General features: G+C 38.6%; 1 protein-coding gene across 1 annotated transcript; it reads right to left on the reverse strand.

The window, feature by feature from the left end:
• Positions 1 to 270: 270 nt before the first annotated feature.
• Positions 271 to 27,779, reverse strand: sno (Protein strawberry notch). Its single transcript, XM_073078029.1, has 28 exons — positions 27,609 to 27,779; positions 24,588 to 24,687; positions 24,040 to 24,141; positions 23,467 to 23,571; positions 22,835 to 22,909; positions 21,753 to 21,937; positions 21,371 to 21,449; positions 20,796 to 21,005; positions 20,274 to 20,449; positions 19,615 to 19,776; positions 18,903 to 19,144; positions 18,306 to 18,459; positions 17,404 to 17,538; positions 16,763 to 16,908; positions 16,141 to 16,319; positions 15,519 to 15,701; positions 14,827 to 15,024; positions 13,924 to 14,087; positions 13,239 to 13,429; positions 12,816 to 12,892; positions 12,156 to 12,344; positions 7,671 to 7,843; positions 7,367 to 7,478; positions 6,786 to 6,928; positions 6,243 to 6,427; positions 5,552 to 5,726; positions 4,647 to 4,794; positions 271 to 4,121 (listed from the first exon to the last, which is right to left on the reverse strand). The coding sequence occupies exons 1-28, from the start codon at positions 27,609 to 27,611 to the stop codon at positions 4,024 to 4,026; spliced, it is 4,089 nt and encodes a 1,362-aa protein (XP_072934130.1). The 5' UTR covers positions 27,612 to 27,779; the 3' UTR covers positions 271 to 4,023.
• Positions 27,780 to 27,823: the final 44 nt, after the last annotated feature.

Below are 27,823 nucleotides of genomic sequence, written 5' to 3' on the forward strand. Positions count from 1 at the left end.
GTTTCCGTCTCCAGCATTCCAGGCGTCTTGGTTTACCTACGGTTTGTTTAAGTACAAAGAAATAAATAAATGAATATATTCAATTATTGATTGTTTTATTTTTCAATGCAATTTTTCAGTTATGTATTTGGTAACATAGATATGCTAACAATTAAGTTTTTTTTCTACTTCATAAAATTCTGATTATATAATTTTTTGTGATATGTAGTTTGACGTAATCAAAGCTCATTTGAAGATTTAAAAATAGTGGGTTAGATTCAATAAAAGTCATTGTTACCGTTATTATATACACATTTATTCGTCTTTATACACGAAAGACACGAGTTCTATATGGGTGACAAAGTACACATGTCCGCGATTGTATCTTCCTGTAACCGCCGGCTCCTCCCTGGGCCGTGCGACCCATCACATATCATATATACGAGAAAATATACGTCGCTAAGTGTATTTGTAAACTCGATTATATCCTAACATCGAATGAATCCACTAGTTATTTATTTATTTATGAATAGTTACAAAAATAAGATCAACATTCGTTTCTCCACAAGACTAGGTACACGAGTGGGCTTAGTGTCCATTCTATACATGCATAAAGGTCCTTTTATAGAGAAGTCGTGACGATATAATTCGGCATTTGCTTGGTCTATAAAAACACCTTTTCCTACTAACATATAATGCATGTTACAGTATATATAATAAAATAGTGTATTAGCTATATATTTTGGTGAAATAATGTATATATTGATAATAATTTAACAATTTACTTAGTTGGGTTTCTATTTTTCAGACTGACAACACTTAATTATTATTTAAAATATATTTTAGCCCCAGTAACAATACAAGTGAACAAATTTCAAATTCATGAATGAAATGCACCATATTTATATGAATCACATACAAGTGCGGTAGAATATTAAATTTACTGAATCCTTTAAATGGCAATACTAATTTATATTATTTAAATAATCATATGCTAATGAAAACAATTCTAATTTATTAATACAGATTATAATATACATAACCATGGATGAAAACAATATTTTTTGAATATCTACAAACATTTAAAATTGAACAAACTAAACATGAGACGCCGCTATTGCACGTAATAACAATTGTCATATTTTATAAGCGCCCTCAGTTCCACTTTGGTTAAGATTTAAAATTTCTAAAAATACTAAAGTTAAGAGAAACCTTACTGACTTGGCATAACACTTGTGACATCTTCGCTTCAACAAAACTGCACCAATGCGGCATTACAAATGCGAAAATAATGGATTTTAAAAATAAGCATAAAAAAACTGAATTTAATTTCACTACATTCGTTTAAAATAAATAAAAACATAAGTAGTTTTGTACATAAGCTGAGAAATACATTATTTATTTATAAATTCGTATACAACATCGTACAATTAAATAATACGAAAATGATTTGCGATCATTGCAATGAGAGTAAGTGTGGTCGGTGATGAAACATGTCTTTACCATTTTAAAACAATTTAACATACATTTCGGAAGCTTAACATTATTATAATGCAAACTTAATATTACTTTTCAATTCTGGCAATTACAGTTTTATCCACATTTCATAGCATCGCAAAATGCACAAGTCTAATCTGCATGCATGAACCTTTTTGTGAAAGCATGCATGGTCAATTGTGTACCACGATGCACAATTTCTCCATTGTCCTCAATTTTTTTCTTTTATAATCACGCTCGCACGAAACATTCAAACTTTCATGCATGATTGCACAAAAAATCTGAACGCATGCATGCTAAACATGGTATACTCGAATGCCATAAGTGAATAACTATTTCGACACAATTCAAAACCTATCATGGTGGCATTAAATATAAAACTAATAGTCTTACGCACATATGCAAAATATACAGCAATAGTTGAAAGAGGTGTACAAGGAAATTTTAATTTTACTCCTCCAATTACCACATTGAGTAATCACTATCACTTAGATCACAGACAATCTATGCCTTAGAAGTTAGAATAGTTGTATGTAACTAACAATCTGCATCGATATGCACACATACAGATGTATATACAAAACAGAACATGCTAGCAAAGTAGACCCGTAAAATATTCTAGAAAATTAATCTAAGTCAAAAAGAAAATGTCACCATTTCAGATCACAAAAATTATTGATATTATTTTATTTATCTAAGACAAATGTTTAGATATTGTAAATAAGATTTAAAAGCATATTTGATAGTGAAGGATTATAAAAAATATACACCCTCTTTCAACTATAGTTGTACAAAGATCACAATACAACAAAAATAATAAAATTAATCACATGAACGCTACGATCCGTAGCGGCCTCCTACCCCTCCCCCTCCCAGCGTGTAGCGGACAATAATAAATATTACACCAACCCCCTCATACGTTAAGATAGCTGTCAAGCGTATATCGTATATAACTTGTTTCAATAAATAATTCAAACCAAAATAACCATTTTTTATGTTTCTCACTCACATAAATGAGCAAGATATTAATAGGAATACCATCATTCTGGATAAGATTCTTTATTGAAACAAGTTGTACTGATATTCATAAACAGTACTTGAAATAGAAATTGAATTAGAGTGTAAGGGTCGTTTATAGACAACGCCGGCAGTCGGTACCCGGTTGAGTCAACATTTGTCTAGAGTAGGAACTAAACTATTGCATTTGAATGTCAGAATCTCCAACTTTAGAAAATGAATTCCAATTTATTTATAGGCCAATAAGTTGTGTCAAGCATTAGATCAATCTTGCCCCTTAGAAATCATGAAATTGAAGTTACAAAACCTTTTTCATGCGGTGGGTAGTTTATAGTTTTTAAATACAAATATATTCTTTAAAGTCTATAGAATTATTATACTTACATAGTAAATATTTACCGCTTAACCGGCGCAGTCTGCACGCACCACAATAGGAATTTTATTTACTAAAGGTGCGTAAACACAGACTAACAGTTTTAACAGTAATATATAGCTGACATGCTGCCTGTATACGACATAGACATATAATTTCTTAATTTACGCTGTTGTAACTTTAAAATCAGTATTTTTTGTTGCAATCCTATAATTCACTTTTGAAGTGACAACAATAAATACTGTACTGATTCAATGCATGCATATATCGGCACGCAGCATTGCAGCATATGCAAAGCATGCATGGCTACGTACTGTTAATAAAACTAGTCCGTTTACATACACCTTGAAGGCAAGGTTCTAAGGCATAGATTTAAATCATAGATCGCGCCAGAAATTTGCGGCATTTTTTTGAAATTATTTAATAGGGTAAGTTCTTCTCTTCTTCCTATTGAAATATTCTAGCTGAAAGTGAGATTTATTTTTTATTTTTTGACAACAATGTCCTAAATTAAAATTAGTAAAAATATTACTTATTACGGTAGTAATAAACGAATAGTATCACGCATGGCTTTATCTAAATTAATCATATAATTTGTATACAATTGCCAAACATTATCCATTTTTTGGATAATCAGATAAAAATAAAATAATTACTATTTAAAATCACCATAAAACGAATTGCAATTGATACATTATTTAAATACCTAAAAATACTTGTACATATCTTAAATAACCAAGATATCTTCAATATCTTCCTTTTAGAAAGAATGTGGCTAAGTGATAAAATTATATCCCTTACACGTGCTTTTGTACACAATCAAATCAGTGACTCTCACAAACGTAGCGTCAACGTTTCGTAGCTAATACGCAAACGTGTCTATGATTTAAGTCTACGTTCAAAATGAGGATCCTAGTGTTGAATCAGTCTAAGCACATCGCATCGCCCGTAATTGACTACGTTCGAGACCGGAGTCCATCCATTCGCATCGCGCGTCACACGTCACGTCACATCACATCACTACGCGTCACATCACGTCACATCGCGCCGTCCGCGGCAAGTGTCACGCACTACGCACTACACAAGGTCGGAGGCCGTCCCGCCGTGACAGAGCAACTGCGTGGGTCCGCGGCAGTGCGCTCGTGGTGTCGCATCGCTCAGCCCGTTTGCTCGAACTTCTGCTCGGTGACGGACACCGCGTCCGACGACAGTTCCGCCTTCAGCGTCTCCACGCAATTCTTTGGGATAACGGTGCCTGAAAATGATAAATTATTGATTTAATTTACATTAAGTAGAAGAATATGGTTTTTTATAATGTTAGAAGAAAATAATCATGGTTTCTAAACAGAATAGACAGGAAGAAGTTAATACAATTATTTTAATTTAACTAATTTATAAAATATTTTTTGTGCCCAAAGGAAACAATTGAATTTAGTAGGAGTGTTCATTTGGCATACACAGAAATTATTAATTTAGCCTTTAAAGATTCGGATTTTTTCTAATCCTGACGTCTATTATTGACGGACTTTCTGAATAATTTATAATATTAATAGTTATTTAACAAGTAAGTTTACACTTTTTGGTTAGAATAAATTTCAATCATCGAAATAAAAGTAACAGTAAGACATATACAAGTTTTAATATATTGGAAATTTTAGATACTAGACTTTGAAACTACAAACTGAATGGACCGAAACTTTGAACGACTCCAAAACTTCGCAAACGTGCTAAGTAGTCGTCCCGTTATAAGGCCGAGGAGAACCTCCCGTCGCATACGTACCGACGATCTTGAGTCCGTCGTCGGTCTTGATGCGCACGACCTGCATCTTGTGGTGCGCGCCGCGCGCCGCCAGCGCCGCCTCCACGCGCGCCCACACCGCCAGCACCGAGCCCGCCAGCACGTGGTACGAGCGCACGCGCAGACCCACCTGCACACACAACACACATAGACATATACATGTAGACAACGTGACCACGTGGTACGACCGCACGCGCAGACCCACCTGCACACACACACAAACACACACATGCAGACAACGATAACATGAACACGTGGTACGAGCGCACGCGCAGACCAACCTTATGAAGGTTGATCTGCGCGTGCGGACACACAGACAACGTCAGCGCTTTGTATGAAAGCACGTGGAGATCCACAGAATACCACACATACAAACAGACAACGTTAGTGTGTAGCATGAACGCTTGCAAGATTATGTTACGATTGAACGCGTAAATTTAAATGCTTACAATAGAAAACAACAGCGTTCAGGTTGTATCGCAAGCGAAAACGCTGATACGTTTGTAACGCATATACATACACACATGTATTATAGGTGTTGTGTTTTGTTATATATACATTAAAATAAATGGTAACATCCACATGCGCACAATGTAAGTTACCCAGCAAAAACATTCTTGATTACATACTAAATTTACTAGACTTGATGAAAAATTAGATGGGAATCTTCAATCTAGAAGTGAAGGAAGGAACGGAGCGGAAACGAACCACCAGCGGCGGCGGCGTAGATGCTTGTTCTCGTAATTGTGCGGCGGCGGCGCGAATAAATATATAGATTTGTATTGACTCCACGACAACTTCGAGAACGAGTTCTCACCGACGCTGTCACTCTGCTGCCGCTCCACTTCACACTGACACCGAAAATGAGCCCTTGTCTCCCAACTCACCTCGCAGTCGGGCGCGCTCCGGCACGCGGCACGGTGGTACGCGTGCGAGCAGACGCGGAGCGAGGCGGAGTGCTGCGCGCGCCACGCAGCCTCGGCCTCCTCGCTGCTCACCTTGCGGTACTTCTTCTCGATCTCCGCCAGCGACTCCGTGCGCAGCTGCTGGCCCGTGTTTGGCCTAGTGTAAGTTACAAACAGAATTATATCGCTGAACCATGACATGATAGTGTATGTGTGTGCGTTAGGTCAGCTCCACATTTATAGATGCTTTAAAATGTGTGTACTGATGAAAGAAAACATTTATAACCTCAAAAAACACTAAAACATCGTGTGTGTATTACACTCCGTGCGTTTTAATGCCACATACGCTAGTACTTGCCGCCGCGCGCCGCGTGCGCAAGGCAGCAGGCCTCCGTCGTAGAACACGGCCGCGAGCACTGACCTGTACAGGTGGAACATCTGCTCCTTCTTGGTGAGGCGCTCCTTGCGCGCGTGCGGCGCGGGCGCGGCGAGGCAGAGCACTGACCTGTACAGGTGGAACATCTGCTCCTTCTTGGTGAGGCGCTCCTTGCGCGCGTGCGGCGCGGGCGCGGCGAGGCAGAGCACTGACCTGTACAGGTGGAACATCTGCTCCTTCTTGGTGAGGCGCTCCTTGCGCGCGTGCGGCGCGGGCGCGGCGAGGCAGAGCACTGACCTGTACAGGTGGAACATCTGCTCCTTCTTGGTGAGGCGCTCCTTGCGCGCGTGCGGCGCGGGCGCGGCGAGGCAGAGCACGGCGGAGTGCTTGCCGCCGCGCGCCGCCTGCGTGAGGTAGAAGCCCTCCGCCGTCGAGCACGCCTCCGACCACTTCTCCAGCGCCTCCGACCAATCCATGCCGCGCTGTGGACACAATACATATTATTATGAATTTACATTTCAGTTTTAAATACAAGAAATACAACATTGCATATGACTTTATTTACACATGTATATTAAATGGCCCTTAAATTGCACTCACAGGTAACACCTTCCTTCGATGACGTGCTTTCGAAGGTCTAAAAGAACTCATACTTTGACTTTTTATTTTTATGTATTGAAATGGGCTTTATTCATACCCTTAAAGTACGAGTACAAAGATCGTTCGCACCTGGTAAATCATCATGATTTTAATAGCAACCTATTGATTACTTTATAATCGTATATAAATTGATTAATTGCTTATAGAGCGGGTCGACAGTATACAAAGAGCAGCACATACCTCAGTCTGCACGGTGTGCAGCTCGACGGGCGCGCGGCCGGTGGCGTGGCGGCGCAGGAAGCGCACGCAGCGCACCCGCCGGACACGCTCGCCCGCACTGCCCAGGTCCAGGATGCCCAGATCGAAACGCCCGCTGCGTTTCGCTGTAATACACAGATATTATAATATTACATTATACGTACAAAATCGCATCTTGTAAGGGGCAAACCTCAATCTTTGCTAAGTGACTCTTGCAAATACCACATAAGTTGAAAGTTTACAAAATCTTAGGTGCAAATGCCTCGTATATAAAGCGTACACGTAAGCGTAAATAAAAAAAACTAATAAACGTAGAGATTTTGTACACTTGTTTAAAAGACTAAGATTTTTATGTTTTTTTTTTTAAATGACGAATGATGAATTATCTTAATGCTTTTAAAAAATTGCAGACGTGAATTTTTGCAAACATTAAAGTTAGCTAATAAATGTCGCAAATTTTCCAAAAACGAGTATCAACAAAGTTTTTTTTTTCTTATATTAATACACACACACTTGAAACAGATAAAAAATTGCTAGTAAGTATTTTAACATGAAAAGCTTACCTTGCTCCATAACAGCAGCGAGTGTGTCTGTGAAATATTTGAACAACCTGTTCTGCAGGTCTACTGGCATGCCAAGTATCCTGTTTAGGAATTTGGACATGTTGTTGTAGTCCTGGAAAAACAAAAAAATCTTTTCAATTTTGTATTAAGCCTATATAACTCCTGTTCGAATAACCAAACTGTTAAAACTATAAAGATGAAAAAATATCGATAAATTTTACCCGTCCTAAGATGATTTTAACCCATTAGAATAGTAGGTGGCCATCGAACAAGGCTCTTACGGCCAACGGCAAGCTCGCCTCACCTTGTCCAGCGAGAGCACGCCGGGCGCGGCCTCGCTGTTGACGATGAGGCCGACGCCGACGAGCGCGGAGGCCACGTCCTGGAAGAAGTCCCCGGCGTAGTCGCGCGGCGGCGCCACCAGCGGCGACTCGTACTTCATTATCGCCTTCATCACCGCCTCCAGCGCCGTGCGACCTACAGACACGAATACAATTAGTATACTTAAAGAAGCTAGCGAGCATGCAGCCCCGCTACGTGGTCGCTGCCGTCATGGAAGATCTATATAGAATTTCATATGGACTAGGTGCCCTACCTGAAATCGATCATAAAGGCAATACACTTGAGAATTGCGAGGAACGTTAAAAACATTAATCCACCTTACCTTTACAAACTAGAACACAGAAACACAAATTTGACTAATAGACCAGAGTCGATAATTTTTGAAACCAAAAAAAATTACAATAGAATGAAACCCATTGGAAAAGGAGGGAAATATGATCAAAATGAAAGGAAAAATAAATTACGGTCGATCCGAGTTCGGGAAGTGGGAGGGGGTGAGTTTTTAAGGGTAAAAAATGGTTTATCTTGATTTCCGGCTAAACTACACGTCCTATGCGAAAAAGTTCAATGGCAAAGTTGTATGTAATAAAAAGATCTACAACTTTGGTATTTGCAATTTTTTCACATAACCTCAAAATTTGGGTGAAAAATTCATAAAACCAAGTTTTTGGGTTTTTATTTATATCTTATTCAAAAAAAATTTTTTTTTTACGAAATTTGGTGAAAACTTACCTTATTATGTCCCAAATACACTGTAATTTATTTGATTAAAAATATTTATTTTTTCGCCTTATTTTCACTTAATATCAAAAAAGCACCCTAATTTTCAATCGAAAATTCTGACGTCAAAATATCAGCTTTTTTCAAAAAGTTTGGGGGCTTTTTGTTCGTTGAAATATCTACTTTCTGATGGTGTAAAAAAAATATACATTACTATAGGAAATGTTCTCAGAAGATGCAAAAAATTGAAAAAAACCCAATTGTATTTATTGTCGATTCTCTTCTTGCTAGACTCCACTAAACGATTCAAAGCTGATTTTTTTATTTCATACACTTGCTTGTCATCTGACTTATTGCAGATTATACAAACAGATCCATCCATACTGATAATCTGAAAAGACAAAATTAAATTAATAATGCCTTCAAAGTTTTATCATGAGTATAACTAAATTTGTTTGTATAAAATAAACGAAATTACTATTTTTTATTCTTGTACTAAAATATCATTCAATTTTATTTTTTTAGGTTATGTTATGTTAAACATACTATTTATGAAAGAAAATATTACTATTTTTATTTTAAAGTTGATTAATATAGATTAAAATACAGATTGTATTTACCGAAAACGATGTTGTACACTGCTCTGTATCTCGAATACTGGCTAACGGTTTTTACAGCTGCTACGAAATAGCAGGTATGTAGTAAGGCCCAGACCCTCCTAGGTCCGTCCCCACTTCTCTATGAAATAACTTACAATGGGCTAAAATTTACCGAAGGTCACTCAGGTATATAAATTATCTTAAAACAGCAGCAAATATACATCTACAAATATTATTTAAATAAGATTCTACAACTTTTTCAAAATATTGTAGATGTCTTATTAAATATTAACTTTATTAACTTATTTGTTTGTTAATTATTGAAGTATATTTTAATTTGCAACTTTTTCATTTATCAATAAAACGTGAAATCTAACGTTTTTTGAGTAATTAAAGTGTAAATTTTAATAAATAACTCAAAATTGTACATAATGATATAAAAATTTTTTTCGAATTTGGGTTTTTTTAATTTTTTGCATTTTCTGAGAAAATTTCCTATAGTAATGTATATTTTTTTTACACCATCAGAAATAGTACAGGATCCCTAGTATAGTTTTCATCATTTATTAATAACAAGCTGATTTTTCGTGAGTAGCTTCGTTTCGACAAGACGCCCAACATTTTTCCTTTCAGCAATGTTGGTAAATGGTAGCTTGATGGGGCAGCAAGGATAAAATATGTTGACCGGACGAATTCTAAAAATTTATTACTAACCAAATTTTTCTTTGTTAATTATCAAGATAATTATTTAAATAACGTGAAAAAATATTTGTCCTACAAAATATAAGGTTTTTATTAAGGCGTCCCCCCTCTCCAACATGTATCATAAACAAGGCCATGAAAAATAATTACTAACCAGCTGATTTTTTTTTTATTGGCTGTCTACCATTTACATAGTCTACCATGCACATTGTCCTACAAATTACATGGTATGTCATCTCGGACCTACACTTAAAAGTTGTAGTACTAATACTTAATGTAAAAATAATTAGTATCAAGCTGAGTGTTCCAGAATAGCTTCGTTTCAATGAGACGCCCAACAAATTCTCGTACGAAAGTTCTCGATTGTGGTTTATAACTAAAATAATAGGGATGAAATATGTTGATTTGACGAATCAAAAAAAAATATTACTAACCGAATTTTTTTTTATTAATTATCGAGACAATTATCTAAATAACGTGAAAAAATATTTGTCCTACAAAATATAAGGTTTTTTTTAAGGCGTCCCCCCTCTCCAACATGTATCATAAACAAGGTCATGAAAAATAATTACTAACCAGCTGATTTTTTTTTTATTAGCTGTCTAACATTTACACAGCTTACTACCCACATTGTCCTACAAATTGCGAAGTACGTTATTCCAGTCCGCCAGTTTTATAGTTTATTTATATTATATTAAAGTTAAATTACAAATCTTGTAGGATTAATAAAAGTTACCCTTTTTTTTGTAGGACATTGTTTTATTTAGATAAAAATTATATTATCCTATCACGTGATACCTTTGTCCTACAGTTACTAATAAAAAAAATAATCCTGCGGAATTAACATCTTTTCAGCGTAGGTCCGAGATGACATACCATGCAATTTGTAGGACAATGTGCATGGTAGACTATGTAAATGGTAGACAGCCAATAAAAAAAAAATCAGCTGGTTAGTAATTATTTTTCATGACCTTGTTTATGATACATGTTGGAGAGGGGGGACGCCTTAATAAAAACCTTATATTTTGTAGGACAAATATTTTTTCACGTTATTTAAATAATTATCTTGATAATTAACAAAGAAAAATTTGGTTAGGGTTCGTACACAAAACTGCGATGCGACGTCGCATCGCAAAAATCTGCGAGCTCCCTCGACGCATCGCAAGAACTTGCGAATTGATTCGCATCGCACAGTGGTTGTTGTTGTTGGTCACCCTGAGAGACGCTACGCCGCACGATATCGCATCGCAGCAATTCGCATCGCAATTTTCTGCGTTGCGAATTCGCATCGCGTCGCATCGCAGTTTTGTGTTCGAGCCCTTAGTAATAAATTTTTAGAATTCGTCCGGTCAACATATTTTATCCTTGCTGCCCCATCAAGCTACCATTTACCAACATTGCTGTAAGGAAAAATGTTGGGCGTCTTGTCGAAACGAAGCTACTCACGAAAAATCAGCTTGTTATTAATAAATGATGAAAACTATACTAGGGATCCTGTACCAAAAGTAGATATTTCAACGAACAAAAAGCCCCTAAACTTTTTGAAAAAAGCTGATATTTTGACGTCAGAATTTTCGATTGAAAATTAGGATGCTTTTTTGATATTAAGTGAAAATAAGGCGAAAAAATAAATATTTTTAATCAAATAAATTACAGTGTATTTGGGACATAATAAGGTAAGTTTTCACCAAATTGCGTATAAAAAAAAATTTTTTTGAAAAAGATATAAATCAAAAACCAAAAACTTGGTTTTTTGAATTTTTCACCCAAATTTTGAGGTTATGTGAAAAAATTGCAAATATAAAAGTTGTAGATCTTTTTATTACCTACAACTTTGCCATTGAACTTTTTCGCATAGGACGTGTAGATTAGCCGGAAATCAAGATAAACCATTTTTTACCCTTAAAAACTCACCCCCTCCCACTTCCCGAACTCGGATCGACCGTAATTTATTTTTCCTTTCATTTTGATCATATTCCCCTCCTTTTCCAATGGGTTTCATTCTATTGTAAATTTTTTTCATTTTTTACCATTTTTAAAGGCTTCGGCACTGGTCTATAAAGAATAAATATGGTTTCCATTCTCACATCACGTGACGTAACGTCAGCATTCTTGTCGTGTGCCATGAACACTTACATACATAAGATACAATTTTTTCGAATCAACCTATTCCTGACTCCTTTGAGGTCCACGACAGATCATAGTCCTCTCAGGATGGGCCACTCTGTCTCTTAAATCTCAAATATAGAGAGTTCTTTGCTCTTTCTTCATATCATTATTTCTTTACTCATTTATGTTAATATAGGAATATTGCATAGTATTTATATCGTAATCGTCCAAGGTAACTTGTAAAAAGCAACAGTACCGATAGGAATCATATTTATTATCAATATTAAACAATCCGAGTTCTCCAACCACCCACTAACCATATTTATTATCAATGTTGAACTGGCTGAGGTCCCTGGTCTCGGTGGCGCGGCGGTCCCCGTGCGTCAGGGCTCCGAGCGACTCCAGGCGCTTGGCGACGGTGCTGGCGAAGCGCCGCTCGCCCGCCAGGTCGGAGATCAGGAAGATGTACTCCGGCGCGTTCACCTGGTTCGAGCGGTGGGTACGACCTGGGGGTGGTGTAGTTAATTAACATCTGTTTGAACGACACAAGTACATTGGCAGTTTGCGCCAAACTTCTAGTCCGCTCTGAACATAGAAACGAGTCGCGTCGCAACATCAAATTGTAGATATTAGCGGAACGAAGACAGCGCTGGACCCCCCCCCGGCACCCTCCGCTGCCCGCTCTCGCCCGCGGGTACATAGCTGCATTAGTGTGCCCTTATTTTTGTTACGGAGTATATGCTTGTAGTTGTGTTCCACTGGATTGGCTATCTGACTACGCACCTACGCGCAACAACATCAGAGCGAACTAGAAGTTTGGCGCAGACTTTACTTACAACTGTGTGAGGGTTTTTACGGTGGTACAACCTTCGGTGGTACAGTTCGGAGGTACCCTTGCACTGTCCGTGGGCAGCAGTAGCCACTTATCACATAACTTAATATAAAAATATAAAAAAAAGTCTACAAAAATGACTCACCAAATTGCTGTATCGCTCTGTCGGCCGACCACGGCAACTCGAGGGTTATGTGCACTCGCCGCCTTTGATTTCTCGCCCTGTTACAAAAATTAATATTGCCACTGTTATTTACAATCCGAGAACATCGTCTCGATAATAATAAGACGGATTTTGGCTTAGTTTCTGTTCATTTGCATTGTAATATGTATGTATTGGACTTAATGATTTTTTATGGTGGAAAAGAAGATACTCTGAGCCCATATGAGTGGTTAAAAAACAGTTCATGTGGTGCAAATAGATATAAGTTAGAAAAAAAGTGATACAAAAATTAACATCACTCAACTATTTTATAGAAAAAAATGAAATATGTCAACATTTTGTAAGCACAGTTATTAATTTTTTTTTTGCACTATTTCATTAAGCTTTTCGTAAAGAGCACCGTACCTCCGATCACTCTGCAGCGAGATACCGCTGGAGGCCGCCTCGGAGATGATCGCGACGTCCTTCTCGCCGTCCATGAACCGCTGCTTCTCAGTGAGGTTGAGCGTCTCCAGCGGCACGTCCGCCTCAGAGCGGCTCTCGTACAGGATCTGACCGTCCTCTGTCTGCACCACGCGGCCCTTGCGACCAGTCATCTGGACAACACGAACAAGAATATAGTATACACTTATACCTTAACAGCGAACAGAAACGTCATTAAGTCTCTAAGAAGAGGTTTAAATAGTTTTTAAGTCTGACAAACCATACCTTTTACTTGAAAAGATATCTTAATTCTAAATGATAAATTTAGATTTTGTTCTGGAGTTTATATATTCAACTCTGTATGTTTATGGCATTCATAGCAAATCGAATTGTAAAACGATGACTGTAAGTGATCTATAATGAATTCACAGATAATATTGTAACTTGTAACTCTACTTAAGGATAGCGTCTGCGGATTCCCTAAAACTAATTCAAAATGCCACTTATAAGTAGTTCACACTTACAACCTGTATCATATCTTTTACATAAAGCACACTGCAGCATTCAACACTGCTGTTATGAGAGGAATTCTACCAGCTTCATCTGTTTGGGTCAAGGTGTACAACAGCGTAGTGACTACCATCATCTATCAGACAGCGGTACATACCTCGGCGACGTTCTCTGTGCCGCCCAGCTCGTCGACGAGCTGGTCGAGCGTGTTGGGCGGCAGGCGGCGGCCGAGGCGCTCGATGGCGGCCAGCAGCTCCTCCTTCATGCTGCACGCGCGCTCGATGGCCGACCGGGCGGGCGCCGCCGCGCGACTCGGCGGACCTGCGGTACAGCGAAACGAATACTCATTAACCAACCCAAAAATAAAACACCAACGCTCAACAGATTCAAGACAAAATATTGCTATTACTTAAGTATGTCAAAGAAAAAATACTTATAAATACCATAAAAGAGACACATTTGGAAACAAGAGAACAACAGAAGTACACAATTACTATGAGCAGTACAGTATATTCTCAAAGGATAAAATCAATCAGTCTTGAATCGCGCTATTGAAATATTTTAGGCTCACTGTCCAAACTCTCAGTCCCGCAAAAACATATTTGGTGCTACCGTGCCAATGGAACTTACGATAGAAACCACAGTACATTCCAAAGATACATGCGAAATAGGCAGCAAGTGAAAAACCTAAAAAAATATTTTAACTAAAAATAATATCAATACCAATTTGATTGAATTTAACTCGAAGATAAAGTTAAATTAAAATTATCAAAAATAAATAAATGCTTTTACGCTGTTATATCTGCTAGTCAATACGCCTATCGATCACCAAAGTACAAACACAATACAATAGCAGACGAGCCACTAACCTAAATATATCCCATTGGTGCCTACGGGCGTGACGGTGACGCGGCCGGCGGGCGCGCTGTTCTTCCTCTCGAACATGTTCTCGATCTTGTCCTGCGTGCTATTCGCCTTCTTCTTGGGCAACGCCTGTCATTCTACATGCCTTTTGATTCCCAAAGTACAAACACAATACACTAGCAGACAAGTCACTCACCTAAATATATCCCGTTGGTGCCCACGGGTGTGCCGGTGACGCGCTGCCCCGCGGGCGTGGTGACGGTGACTCGACCCGCCGGCACGTTGTTCTTCCTCTCGAACATGTTCTCGATCTTGTCCTGAGTGCTGTTCGCCTTCTTCTTGGGTAGCGCAGTCTTCTTCTTCTTTGGTTTCTTCTTGCGATTCACCCACGGATCTGGGGGTTGGTGTACGTGGTTAGTGTTTGAGATTGAGTTGGGTCATTTAAATATATTAAAAGCGCATTACAGTAATAACTATAATTAATACAATTATGATTTGACTTGAAGATTATGTGATCGTAGTTTTATTCAAGTTTAAAGGATGTAGTAACCACGAAAGAAGTGCTGTTTTATTGCACATACATTTTTAGTGACCTCTGCCACCCATAGAAATCTATAATAAACCTCTATCGTATTTCCTGAGATAGCACACAGATTAATTTCTTCCCCGGAAGACTACCTCGGGTCGCCTCTTGTAGGTGTCTCCCTTAATAAAACCTTCAAACAAGAACAAAACAGCACCTAACACTTGCTATTGGGGACGGAAGCACCACCATGCTTCCGTCGTTGCCGTTGCCGCCGTAGTCGTTGTGCGCGTCGAGCTCGTCGTTGGAGCCGCGCACGAACTCATCCGACGCCGTGAGCGCGGCATTATGCTATGTCAGCTCACCCTCGTCGCTGTCGCTGCCCGCGCCGAACGGGTTGGTGTCGTCGTCGTCGTCGGAGGCGCGGTAGTCGTCGTTGGAGTCGTTGTGCGCGTCGAGCTCGTCGTCGGAGCCGCGCACGAACTCGTCCGACGAGGAGCCGCCGCGGGCGCGCTTCGCCGCCGCGTTCGCCTGCTGACGCGCTGTCACTGCAACGAGATATTATAGACTTGGTTTATTTTTACTGGTAATTAATTACGTACTTTTAGTTCGTTAGCTGGTCAAATATTATGTGATATCAATATTGATTTTTTATTAGGTATTTTACGGAAAATGCACAAATGATTTTGATTCTTATAAAAATATTTGATTTCAATTTAAAGCAACAATTTGCTTTTTTCAGACAGGTATTTTTCCTTTTTCAAATATTATATTAATTAATGTAGTATTTACCAAAATTACCCTTAGTATCTCAGTAAAGTTAAATTATATGCTGATTTAAACCTACATTTTAAGAGAGAAACAATAAAACTATATTGGTCACAAAAAAAAACCCTTAATAATATATTTCTTAGAAAAGAATCACCATTGACCTAACTGCAATAAACACATAATATAGATAAGTGCACAAAACCCCATCGGACTCACGCTTCCTCTTGGACGTGTTCGCGTCGTCGTCGAGCCCGTTCCGGCCGTTGAGGGTGGTGGCGACGGGCGCGGGGGCGGGGGCGGTGGCGCGGCCCTTGGGCTCGAGTCCCAACAAGCGGTTGATGCGCTCCCGGTCCGGCGCCGGGAAGTGCTTCTCCACTAGCGTTTGGAACACGCCCCTGGGAAGGGAAAATCGTATTCATAACAAAAAAAAAGAGAAAACTGATTTAAAAATGTTTGTATCAGTAGAGTAAAAAATCGTTTGGCTAACTTAAAAATGACACTAAAAAAATGTAAAAAAAACCTTGTATCAGTAGATTAGAAAAAAATTGTTGGTTAAAATTGGTATTAATCTGCAACTTTAAAAAAAAACTTAAAATAATGTAAAAAAAAGTCGTGCGACCGCCTGCTTGTGTAAGTATGTATAGTTCGCGTAAAACTGCTAGTCCGCTCTGAATATAGAAATGAATAGCATCGCCATAGCAAATTGTATGACTAAACCTGCTCGGAACAACTTCAGAGCGGACTAGCAGTTTGACGACAACTATACGTGCCTGTATATAAACGTATACACATGTGTGTGTGTGTGTGTGTGTGATTGCGGTAGTAGTGTTGCCCTCACTTGGCGGTGGAGACGAAGTCGGAGAGCTCTCCGTCGTCGCGCTCGAGCTGGTCGAGCGTGCGCGCCTCGCCGGTGCTCTGCAGGCCGATCACCACGCACTTGCCGCACTTCACCGCCTCGCGCGCCGTCACCACCGCGTGGTTCACCTGCACGACACATGAGACTTAGTTATTTTTTCACTCTCGATGGGCGAGCGATAGCAACAAACGCCACAACACGCGCTGTTCGCCAGAAATCCATGATCGTACTGAAATGAAATTAAGCCAAAAGCGTATTCGTATGCGTTTTTGTGTTTTCTGTTCCGCCTGCGTATAACCGCAGTGCGTGCTACTGCTTAGCCTTATTCCCTATATGACTAATGCCCGTTATATTTAACCAATCTATCAATATAATTTCTACAAAATTTTTAATACCTCAAAATTCTACTCACATGTATTCAAATTGAAATTTCATCAAGATGGAGTATTTCATCCGCTATCTAATTTCACAATGGTGAATAATAAAATGGAATCTAAACTAAATTGACAGAAATTAAAACTTAATCATTGAACCACCAACTAATAATGCACTAACTTTTAGTTGACACGAGTCTCATATTTTAACGTATTTTCAGCATATACTTGGCAAAGAAGATCGTTCACCTTGGCGGCGATGCAGAGGTACTTGAAGAAGCGCTGGTGCGCGGACCAGAACTGCCCCCACATGGTCTTGCGCATGCGCGCCTCCGCGTCGATCAGCTCCGCCGCCTCCGTGAACCGCTGCATGGCCTCCACCCACTGGAATTAACATAAAATTACTTATTAGATAATACTTAAATATGTTTGTGATTTTTAATACATTGGTTTTTACTAACTTCGAAAAAGGACGTTCTATGTATGATTCTATATGTACATTTAGCTTTTCCTTATTATTTTTGCATGATACGGTCGCTCTGAATCAGTCCTTGACGCATTATTCATGTTATGGCATATTACGAGTATGATATGAATTTCAACTTCTGTTTTGAAAAAGTTCTTCGATATATAATGCTAAAATGTATGTTTATGATTTTTAATACTAATACCGTTTTTCCTACATTCGAAGATTCTAGTTGTGGTTGTATGTATTTTTTTAAGCTTTTCGTTATTATTTTGGCATGATACGGTCTCTTTGAAACACTCGTCAACACATTATTTATTAATGATATGGCATATTATGGCGTGAATTTCACACTTCTGATACGATAAAAGTATAAAAAATTATGATCACACGCTTTGAAGGTGAGGATACTCATAGCCCTATACTAAGATTCCCTGGGTCGTGGGTGCCATGAACACACACACAAAGGCGAATAGACAAAAGCCCAGACCGAGAAAATCTATCTAAATTATTTCAAATATCTGTATACTCGGGAATCGAACCCGAAACCCCTCGAGTGTCAGACCGGTATTGCGACCGCTCCGTCATGAGGATCGTCAAATCAAAGATGATGATAAAATCATAATTGAGCCAACATACAGACATATACAGATAGATATAGCACTGCTTTCCCCCCACTACTCACCAGAGCGACAGCCTTGTCGTACGTCTCCCGGAAGGCCTCCGACAGCGGCACCTCCTCTATCTTGAAGGACACGCCGTGGAACGACAGCTGGCGCGCTATGTACATCCCGCGGAGTTTCATGTCCATAGCTACTATCTCCATGGCGCCCACACCTCTGAAAAATGGAAAGAAATACAATGTCTTTATTATACATTACGGATCTTACAGATCTTAGGACTTTGACTACTAAAAAAATATTATATTATTACTATAAAATATTAACTGCTATGTCTGAATATTACATATTATGTTAGAGCAAATTTTATCCATTTTAAAATTAACTTTATAGTAATGCAGGATAATAAATAATCAGTCTCAATACTTACTACTAACTTTGAAAATTAGCTTCATAAACTCATCTATAAAATGTACGTAATTAATTTTGTACATGTTATAGCCAAGTTATTAAAAGATTGTGATAAAAGAACACAAACTGACAGACGGACGGATTACCGAACGGATGCACGCATACATTTACATAATTCTCCGGTTTAAATTAATAATTATATATACAGACATCATTTATTTCACAATTTTTATATATGTACAAAACCCCACCTCTTCTCCACAGCATTAATGAAGTCCATAAAAGTCGGGAACGGCGTCCCCTCGCCCCAGATGCCGAGGCGCACCATGTACGCCATGTTGCGGGGCTCCGAGGCGCCCGTGGCGGACGCGTACACCACGCGCGCCTTCGGCAGCTTGTTCTGCAGCTCCAGCGCCGTGAGGCCCGTCTTGGTGGCCTTGCCCGAACCGACAGGGCAGAGGTTCTTCGCCTTGTGGCACTCGTCGAACACGATCTAGGTACTTGTTGAGGAAATACATCGAAATAAAACATAGTTTTCCGCATTTTACTGCTGTATATACCCTTAAACCTTAGCGTAAGCTGACATAACCTAATGAAAGGTTTTTACCATAGGAACCGCACTTACCACTGGGTAAGATGACAACTAAAATGATTAAGACAACTTTTTACCCCACCCACCTCAGGAATTTAATACAGTATTCGCCTCATACAAAATTGACTGAAAGCTAATTGAGTTACACCACATAATAAGTTTACTACTTTTCCCATGCTATCATAGACTGAATTCGGAATTACAAAATCGTTTGAATTAAAAGTATTACAAAATATAAAAAAAATAATACCAATTATCTATTTATCACTATCAATAAATAAATTAATACATTTGGCATATTTTTTTTAGTTGTTCAAAATAGCTACCACTAAAGTCTTCTCACTCCCCCATTTGAATCACACAAAGGATACAGTCCCGTCAAAGTCCTCGCCGCACCACTGCAGCAACTGCTTGAGCCTCGTGCGGTACTTGGTGTTGGCCTGCGTCTCGCCGATCAGCGCCGAGTACGTGCTGAATATAACACCTTTCTTCACGTTGCCGTTCACCGCTGACGATATCTTCGCGTATTTGAACTGGAAATACGGGGTTGTTGTTTAGTTCTCTGATTTAAAGTAGGTTTAAGTAAAAACACTAGGCTGTCACTACAAAGCAACTGCATTTAGAGTCCGCGCCAAACTTCTAGTCCGCTCTGAATATAGAAACGAGGGGCATCAACAAATAGTAAATATCAGCGGGACGAAGACAGCGCGGGACCCCCCGCACCCTCCGCTGCCCGCTCTCACCCGCGGGGCCATAGCGCAGTTAGTTTTCCCTTACGTTGCTACGGAGAATATGCTTGTAGTAATGTTCGACCGCATGGCTCTCTGACTACACCTGCACGCAACAACTTCAGAGCGGACTAGAAGTTTGGCGCGGACTATTCACAGGGTGGATACTTTCATAAGACGATCAATTTAACCATATGAACCTATCCCACGTCTCCAAACAAATGTTCAATCAAATATAGTACTTTAGGCACAGGATTATTTTGCATAGTTTAAATGCTCTTTATATAAAATAAAAACCTCACCTTATTAAGCGGATGTACTTCAATCTTGCCGGCGCCGATGTCCCTCAGGTCCCTCTCGGCGTCGTACTTGAGGTCGTTGGAGACCGACACCCAGATGGCGCGCTTGCGGCCCTTCAGGTAGTTCTCGAAGATGATGCCCGCTATCGTGCGGCCCTTGCCCACGCCGGCGCCGTCGCCTGGTCAAAAGAAAAAATATTATATTCGTAACTTGTGCTTTTAATACATTGCAGTTATAAAAAAATGGTCCGTTTTTTGAGGTTTAATTTTAATTTTTCTTTAATTCTTAAAGCTTGAAAGAGCAGCTGATAGATAGGCGGTGACAGTGTGACATAAAATAAAAGCTGGGAGTGGAAAGAAATAGGGAAGAATATAAGCAGAGAGAGAGAACCGATGAAGAGAAAAAAAGAGAGCAAGAGCTAAATCAAATGGATTAAAAGGGAGGGAGAGGTAGTGATGATAGGGAAGGGGGGGGGGGGGTGGTAGTGAAATAGGGATGGGAAGTGGAGTTGGCTGGGTACCTACCGATGAGGAAGCCGGCGCGCGTGCCGTCCGGCAGCAGGTGGTCGTGCGCCTGCGAGGCGTACACCACGGCCTCCAGCTGCAGCGCGGACAGCAGCCCGCCGCGCACCGTGTCGTCGGGCAGGCTCAGCGAGTACGACACGTCCACCGGCTCCACCGACGACAGCGACGCCGTCTCCACCACCGGGTCCGGGTGCTTGCGGCCCAGCTTCACTGTAAACCAATATGGGGCATTAGATATTCCTATTCCTACTCCTTGGAAAAATATGTCTTCCTTATCACATCTTTCAAACCAGAACACAGTAGCGATGAACACTGCTGTCATGAGGCAGAAATAGGTGTGGCGGTAGTGCCGCCGGAGTCGAACTACAAAGGGTTCTTCCATCTTCAAATTATAAGGTTATTCTCTCACGTCAGCCGTTAGAATATCAAAGGCCAGCTCAAATTTTTCAAGTTACGCGCATATGAGACTTTTATAATTATTTGCTTTAAAAGTGAAAAAGACATGCAAAATCCGTTCTAACCTTAAAAGATTTTTTAAACCTCTCCCACAACAAAATTTCTATAACTATACTCACATTTTGTGGGCATATAATCTGCGTATGTTTCAGCAACACCCATTTCCTCGTCGTCTACTTCTTCTTCCTCACCGGGCATCTAAAAAATAAAATAAAATATAATAATTTTATTTTAATTATTTCAAAACCTCAACTTTATATACCAATATTAAGGACCATATTTTTTTTTTTTCACTTTTATGTGTAACTTTGCTTAATTTTATCACAATAATATATCATCTGCTAAGATGAATGAAAACTTTAATGTATTTTAACACATATTTCATTATGATTTAGCATTTTATATTCAGAGATCGGAAATATATGAAACAACTTGTGCCGTAAAAATAAGAAACCGTTTTTCATACATCCAAACAATAAACATAGTAAGTACATGGGTTACCTTGTCCTGCGGCCAGGGCATCTTGCCGGCGGCCCAGGGCGGCAGCTGCGCGAACTGGCCGCGCTGGCCGAGCTGGCCGAGCTGGCCCAGCATGCCGGCCAGCGGCGCCGCCATGCCGCTCGCCAGGATCTGGTTCAGGTTCTGCAGCAGGTACGAGTTCATGTTCGGCATGCCGACCATCTCCACTGCACATGCGGACAGAATTAATAATTTATTAGTTAATCATATTGGTGATTCAATAGTCAGTACTTGGTGTATTCTTTTAGAAGCACTTTTTTTGTCGTCAAAAATTTCAGATTTTTTTTCATAATGCGGCCCGCGATTTCCTTAATGCTCTATGTGGCCCATAAGGAGAAGAAAATTGCCAATCGCTGGTATAGGTTACAATTCCAGATGTGCACCTTTTTCGAAATTATACTTTAATGGGGCGAAAAAATGTCATGAGGAAACCTACGTACTCTTTCAAATATATGTCACGTGTACTAATGCGCATCTGACCAGCGTGGTGAATGGTAGCCTTTTTCCATAGGCAATCCATGTTCATTGGTTGGGCAGAATTAGGTTGATACCTAATTCTGCCCAACCAATATAATTATATTAAATTTAAAATATCACTTTTTAAATAGTATGTACAATTTTATTGTACATGTTACTAAATTAATAGTGCTTGTTAGTATTAAATACAAGTAATACTACATTGCAAAACAAAGTGCAGATAAAATGTGAATAAATTAAATATGGTGTGATAATTTATATTAAGTAAAACATTCTCTAAAAATTGCATTAAGTGAATACAAAAGCAAGCTGGCTTATTTATGTTTTTATTATGTACACAAGTGTTGCGTCTTCTTAAAACCAACGGTTCCTATTTGGTAGTCCAAATTAAACATCTCGAGAATTTTGTTTCAGGTATCAGGTAGAAATTGGCGAAGGTATCCACTAGAAAAGGCGTTTCATAGCACTACTTCTGTCAACTTCACTACAGCGAAGACCCGTTGTCTACACTACAATACGTTGTCTACTACTCCCTGTGCCCTAGCGGGTGCTACAAGGCGTGTACGCAGGGACGACAGTGTACTCACTCTGCGCGAGCAGCGAGGCGGCGTTGTAGGCAGCGGAGGAGCCCGCCGCGAACGCACTGCCGCCGCCCGCCATCGCTGGCAACACCACACCGTTAGCACTCTACACAATACCCACTCCCACGTACGTGCGCACATAAACGTACCAACGCACACGTACACTTATGAACACGGACATGTTTGTACGCAGTACGCACACGCACATACGCGAAACGCATGTACGTGCGGATATGCACGAACGTACGTACACGCAAGTAGTTCGCACACTCACGCACGTACGCACACGTATGTAAGTATTTACGTATGTACGTACACTTAGACTTACTTAGACGCGAAAATAGGGTACGATGTTTGTAATCTTGCGATTACGCTTATTTAACACACACGGATCCTTAGAGATGTGTCTGTACCCCTGTGTGATAAATATTGTCATGACAGTACGGCGTACGTTAAGTACTTAGTACCAAACAGCATCTAAAACCAACCTTAATGTAATCTACAAACAAGTACATTATTAATCTTGTAGTAATTTTACAAGTATATGAATCGAGCCTTAATTAATTATTATAAGCTACTCTTAAATAAAATATGTGATAAATTAATTCTTCTAGAGTATAACAGTGTGTAATACTTACTTCCTCTGCCCAATCCTCCAAAGCCCATCGGCTTTTGGAGCGAGCTGGCCGATATCTTGATGGGCTTCACATTCGCCGCCTGCCCGAACGCTAAGCCCGATGGTGCTGTAAACACCATAATGATATTAAGTGATGTTCAAACAGAGTGCTATATGAATCACTTTTGAATAAATTACATTTCAATTTGAATGTTATTAATGGGAATAAATAAACTTATATAAAACACAATAATAATAAATGCCGTTCGACATTATTTTTATACGGTCTGAAAAACCAGCAACCAGATTTAAGATTTGTTTCTTCCATATAACCCCTGATAAGGGAGTAAGTTTAATAATGACCGATTAACGAATTAATGACAAAACTTCCTTATTGCGAGAATAAGAAAATCCTTTAAACAGGAGAGCCTTTTTTCCACCATCAAATTTATGAAACTATTCATTCTGGGGCCTACCCTTTATAGCATAGGACTAAAATAAAATCCAAGCAGGAGGACCTTATGTGGCCGACCACAAGTTTGACCGAGATCAAACCTTCCATCGGTCAATAAAAATAATATTATCCATCACTCACCAGCCAAGGGGTTTGTAGTGGGTCTGACTGTGACAGTGGCGGGCGCGGGGGTCCCCTTGCCCGGCACGATGCGCGCAGCCGCCGCCAGGGTCTTGCCTCCACCTATACAACAATACATTTAGTATTCAGAACAATGGTACATACTGGTTTAGTACATCACAAGTACCTGATTCGGACATTTGTTTCTTATCAGTGAAATAGCAATTCTATTTGTCACTATAGTAAACTATTGCGAATAAACATTGTTCATACCAAATAAAAATATGTAGGTACTATTTTACTAATATTGCTATACAAAAATTATTTTGTAATAGTAATTACAGAAACACCAAGATCCACATTAGAATTCTAAAATCTAATTCTAAAAATAATTTAAATTTAATAATAAATGTTGAAAAACATAACTTTCAAAATAAGAAAACAAATACTTGAGTTCTATAAAGAATATCCTTACAAGGGTACAAATCTACCAATACAACTTGGCCATGGTAATGGAATATTATAGCCTTCGCAATATGCTGATATTATATAAATATATGCGGACATACCTGGCACCTCCAAATTATCTGGATCCTCATCATCATCGAAGTCTGAATCGTCATCTGAAGGGGCTGGTGAATTGTCCTCGTCGAAAGCACGCCGCTTAGACTAAAAATAAGATAAATACATGCAAAAAACAATTCAAATAAAATAGTATAATTGAGTCCTGATTTTATTTTAATCTTATGTGTAAATGTGTCATGTGTTCTTGTAAATGTGTCATCTACTTATATTGGTTTTATGGTGTAATTGGGTATACCCTTAACAACAAGTGACTTAAACATCTGTTTGCTTTATCCTATTATTAAAAAAATATGAAGTCCACCATATTTTCTATGGGGAGATAAATTATAATGAATAATCAATGATTAAAAAAGAATAAGTAATTAAACCGGTATTGTAAGTATCCTTTATATGTTAAAATGTCTCAATTGTGCAATAATATTAGTCCCAAAATCATAAAAAAAAACCTTCAAATATACTATGATTTAAGAAGAATATTATAAGTCAAGGTTTACCATGTTCTAGTCATAATCATAATACTAAATAATCTATTCTAAATATCAAAAAGCTTTTGTTAAACTGTGGTTCATGATCCTGTATGAATAATTTATCTGTGAGACACAATGGTTCCTGATTTACTCTGTATATATTATCATGATCAGGGTTTTAACACTCTAAGGCCAGCGAGGGTTAACCTTCCGTCTCACAAAATTCTACTTTTTTTTACATAAACTTGCAAGAAAATGAAACATTTAAGCTACATCAGTCTATATCTGGCTGCTAATTATTAATAAATAAAATAAAATACAAGTAATAAGCAAAGCATTAATTATCCTCTGAAGAAATGAATTAGGACATAACTATGAGAATATTCTTTAGATTGGATGTTTGAACGCCCAAGAGTCCAAAGAGAACAGAACTCTTTTTTAAGGAGTCAGTCATAGTGCAAATAGATCCTACAGAGACTACTCTGAGTGAAGTAAATAGTTACAGTGACCTTAGTTAAATGGTAGTTATTAGGGGAAATAGATTTTTTATTTTACAAAACTGAAATAGCAAATGAGTATGTAATCCACCTGATGGTAAGTGGTCACTGCTGCCTATTTTTAATTTAATATTTTTTTTAATAATATAAGAGCAGCAGACGAGCATGCAGTCCACCTGATGGTAACTACAGCCGCCCATGGACATCTGTAATCAACCCCAGATAGGATTAGATATTCCTACCTGAGGTCAGCCACAGATGCGCCGCTACCCCTGAGGACTAAGCTGGAACGCCTCGGAAAAGTCTGTCTCCCTTACCACACCCTTCAAACCGGAACACAGCAGCGCTTAACACTGCTGTTATTAGGTAGAAATAGGTGTGGCGGTAGTGCCGCCGGAGTCGAATCACAAAGGGTTCTACCACCTTCAAACCAACACACATGGACATCTTCAACCAACTCCACTTAGAACAGGTGTTATACCCGAAGACTAAAGGACTTTGCCTGAAGTAGGTGAGGATTAAAATGGTCACCGCATATTTGAGCCATCTGCGCGCAAGAACTGCTTCACACTAGAAATAGATGTGCCCGTAATAGCTTTACAGTCAAACCCTACAAGTTCTATCTTTCAGAATGTTAAGTTTTAATATTATTTAACATTATTAATTAAAACTTAAGCTACCTAGCCATGATTCATAAGCATTGGCCAAAACCACTTCCTGTACCAATTTTATAGCTAACAAAAAAACAGGAAAACCCTCGGAAGTTGGTGCGGACATATGAATCAGTGTAATGTAATTACGTGTATTTATCAATTTTGAATATTTCTCAATCAAAACTTGTGAAGGATATCTATTGTGCTATTTCCTGTTTGTTAATAAATTACAGTTTAGTGGAAATACCCAATGGTAATTTATAAAAAAAATTTTTTATTTTGATCCCAGTAATAATGTTTTGAATTTTAATACATGTCTAATAAATTTTTAATACAATTTTTGCATAGACATTTTACACATGAACAAACAATTAATTCTACATTTTTGCAACCAACATATGTTTTTTGGGAGGTTAATTATCAAAAAAAATGGCTGAATTTACAATCTCAGGTACAATCTATAATAATAGTCTGTCTCAATATTTTCTGACACCTATGACATTCATAATGTAAGTACATAATTGTTCAATATAATAAGAGTAGAAGCCTTGAGTAAGGTTATGTATTTTCATCACAAAGTAAGAAGCATATAAGAATAGATGTATGCTTAATAATAAAATATTTTGCCAGAATATTGTAAAATATTCCCTTTGGAATAATAATGTGAAAATAAAAACAATTTGGCACATAGTCCTTAAGTCTTCTACTTCTGGCAACTACACAAATCTGCAGGTGAACTTATATAAGTGATAACGAGATTTTACAGCGGCATTTTACGGCCAATAGATTGCCCTTTACGACTTGCAATTGAAAATACGCGTTTCGATTACGAAAACGCATAAACCTGCAATTTAACAAAATGCTCGAAAAGTCTTAAATTTTTCACATTATTCTCAATTGCATAACTAGATTCTTAAGAAAACGAAGCGTAGATACCTAAAACGAAGCTAAAAGTAAGAAAAAACATCCTCCTAGCCACTCCAAACCGCATTGTATAGCAGGATTTCGCTCAGCTACCTAAGTGCATATATTAGGCGTACTAACGCTAGACCTAGAACCTTCCAAGAAAATCAATACAGCCACACCCATCTTGCATAATTAACGTCTCCATTGCGGTAGGACTCTCTAGTATTTAAGATTAAACACAGAAGAATCATCACATGTGAGCTAGCCATCACCTCATGACACTTTTTTTTGGTTATAAAACTTGAAAACAAAGAAAAAAAAGGCTAAAAATTAGAGTTTTTTTGATGTTGAGTTATGGGATACGTTGTAAGGAAGATATTACACATGAAATTAACTTTATAACACAAACAAAAAGGCGAAAAATTCAATTGCCAATCAAGTAAAGTTCATAAAAAAGTACCAAAACAAAAAACTATCATTACCATTTTTATAGGCGAATTATCGTTTCCAGGGCACTTTCACTAACTTTTGATGAGCAGAGCTCATGTAAAGACTTAAATCCCTATTTTAGCGTCACTCAAACTCGAAAAAATAGTAAGAAATTGATACTTCACACGATATAAAAATTAGACGTCGCGACGGCGGTCAATGCTTCCGCCATATTAAAAAATACTCAAAGAGAAAAGAATATTGTACA

This window comes from Epargyreus clarus, unplaced genomic scaffold (genome assembly GCF_041222505.1).
Source record: "Epargyreus clarus isolate Ecla_fem2 unplaced genomic scaffold, WU_Ecla_fem_2.2 ptg000012l, whole genome shotgun sequence".
In the NCBI taxonomy this organism is placed as follows: Eukaryota; Metazoa; Arthropoda; class Insecta; order Lepidoptera; family Hesperiidae; genus Epargyreus; species Epargyreus clarus.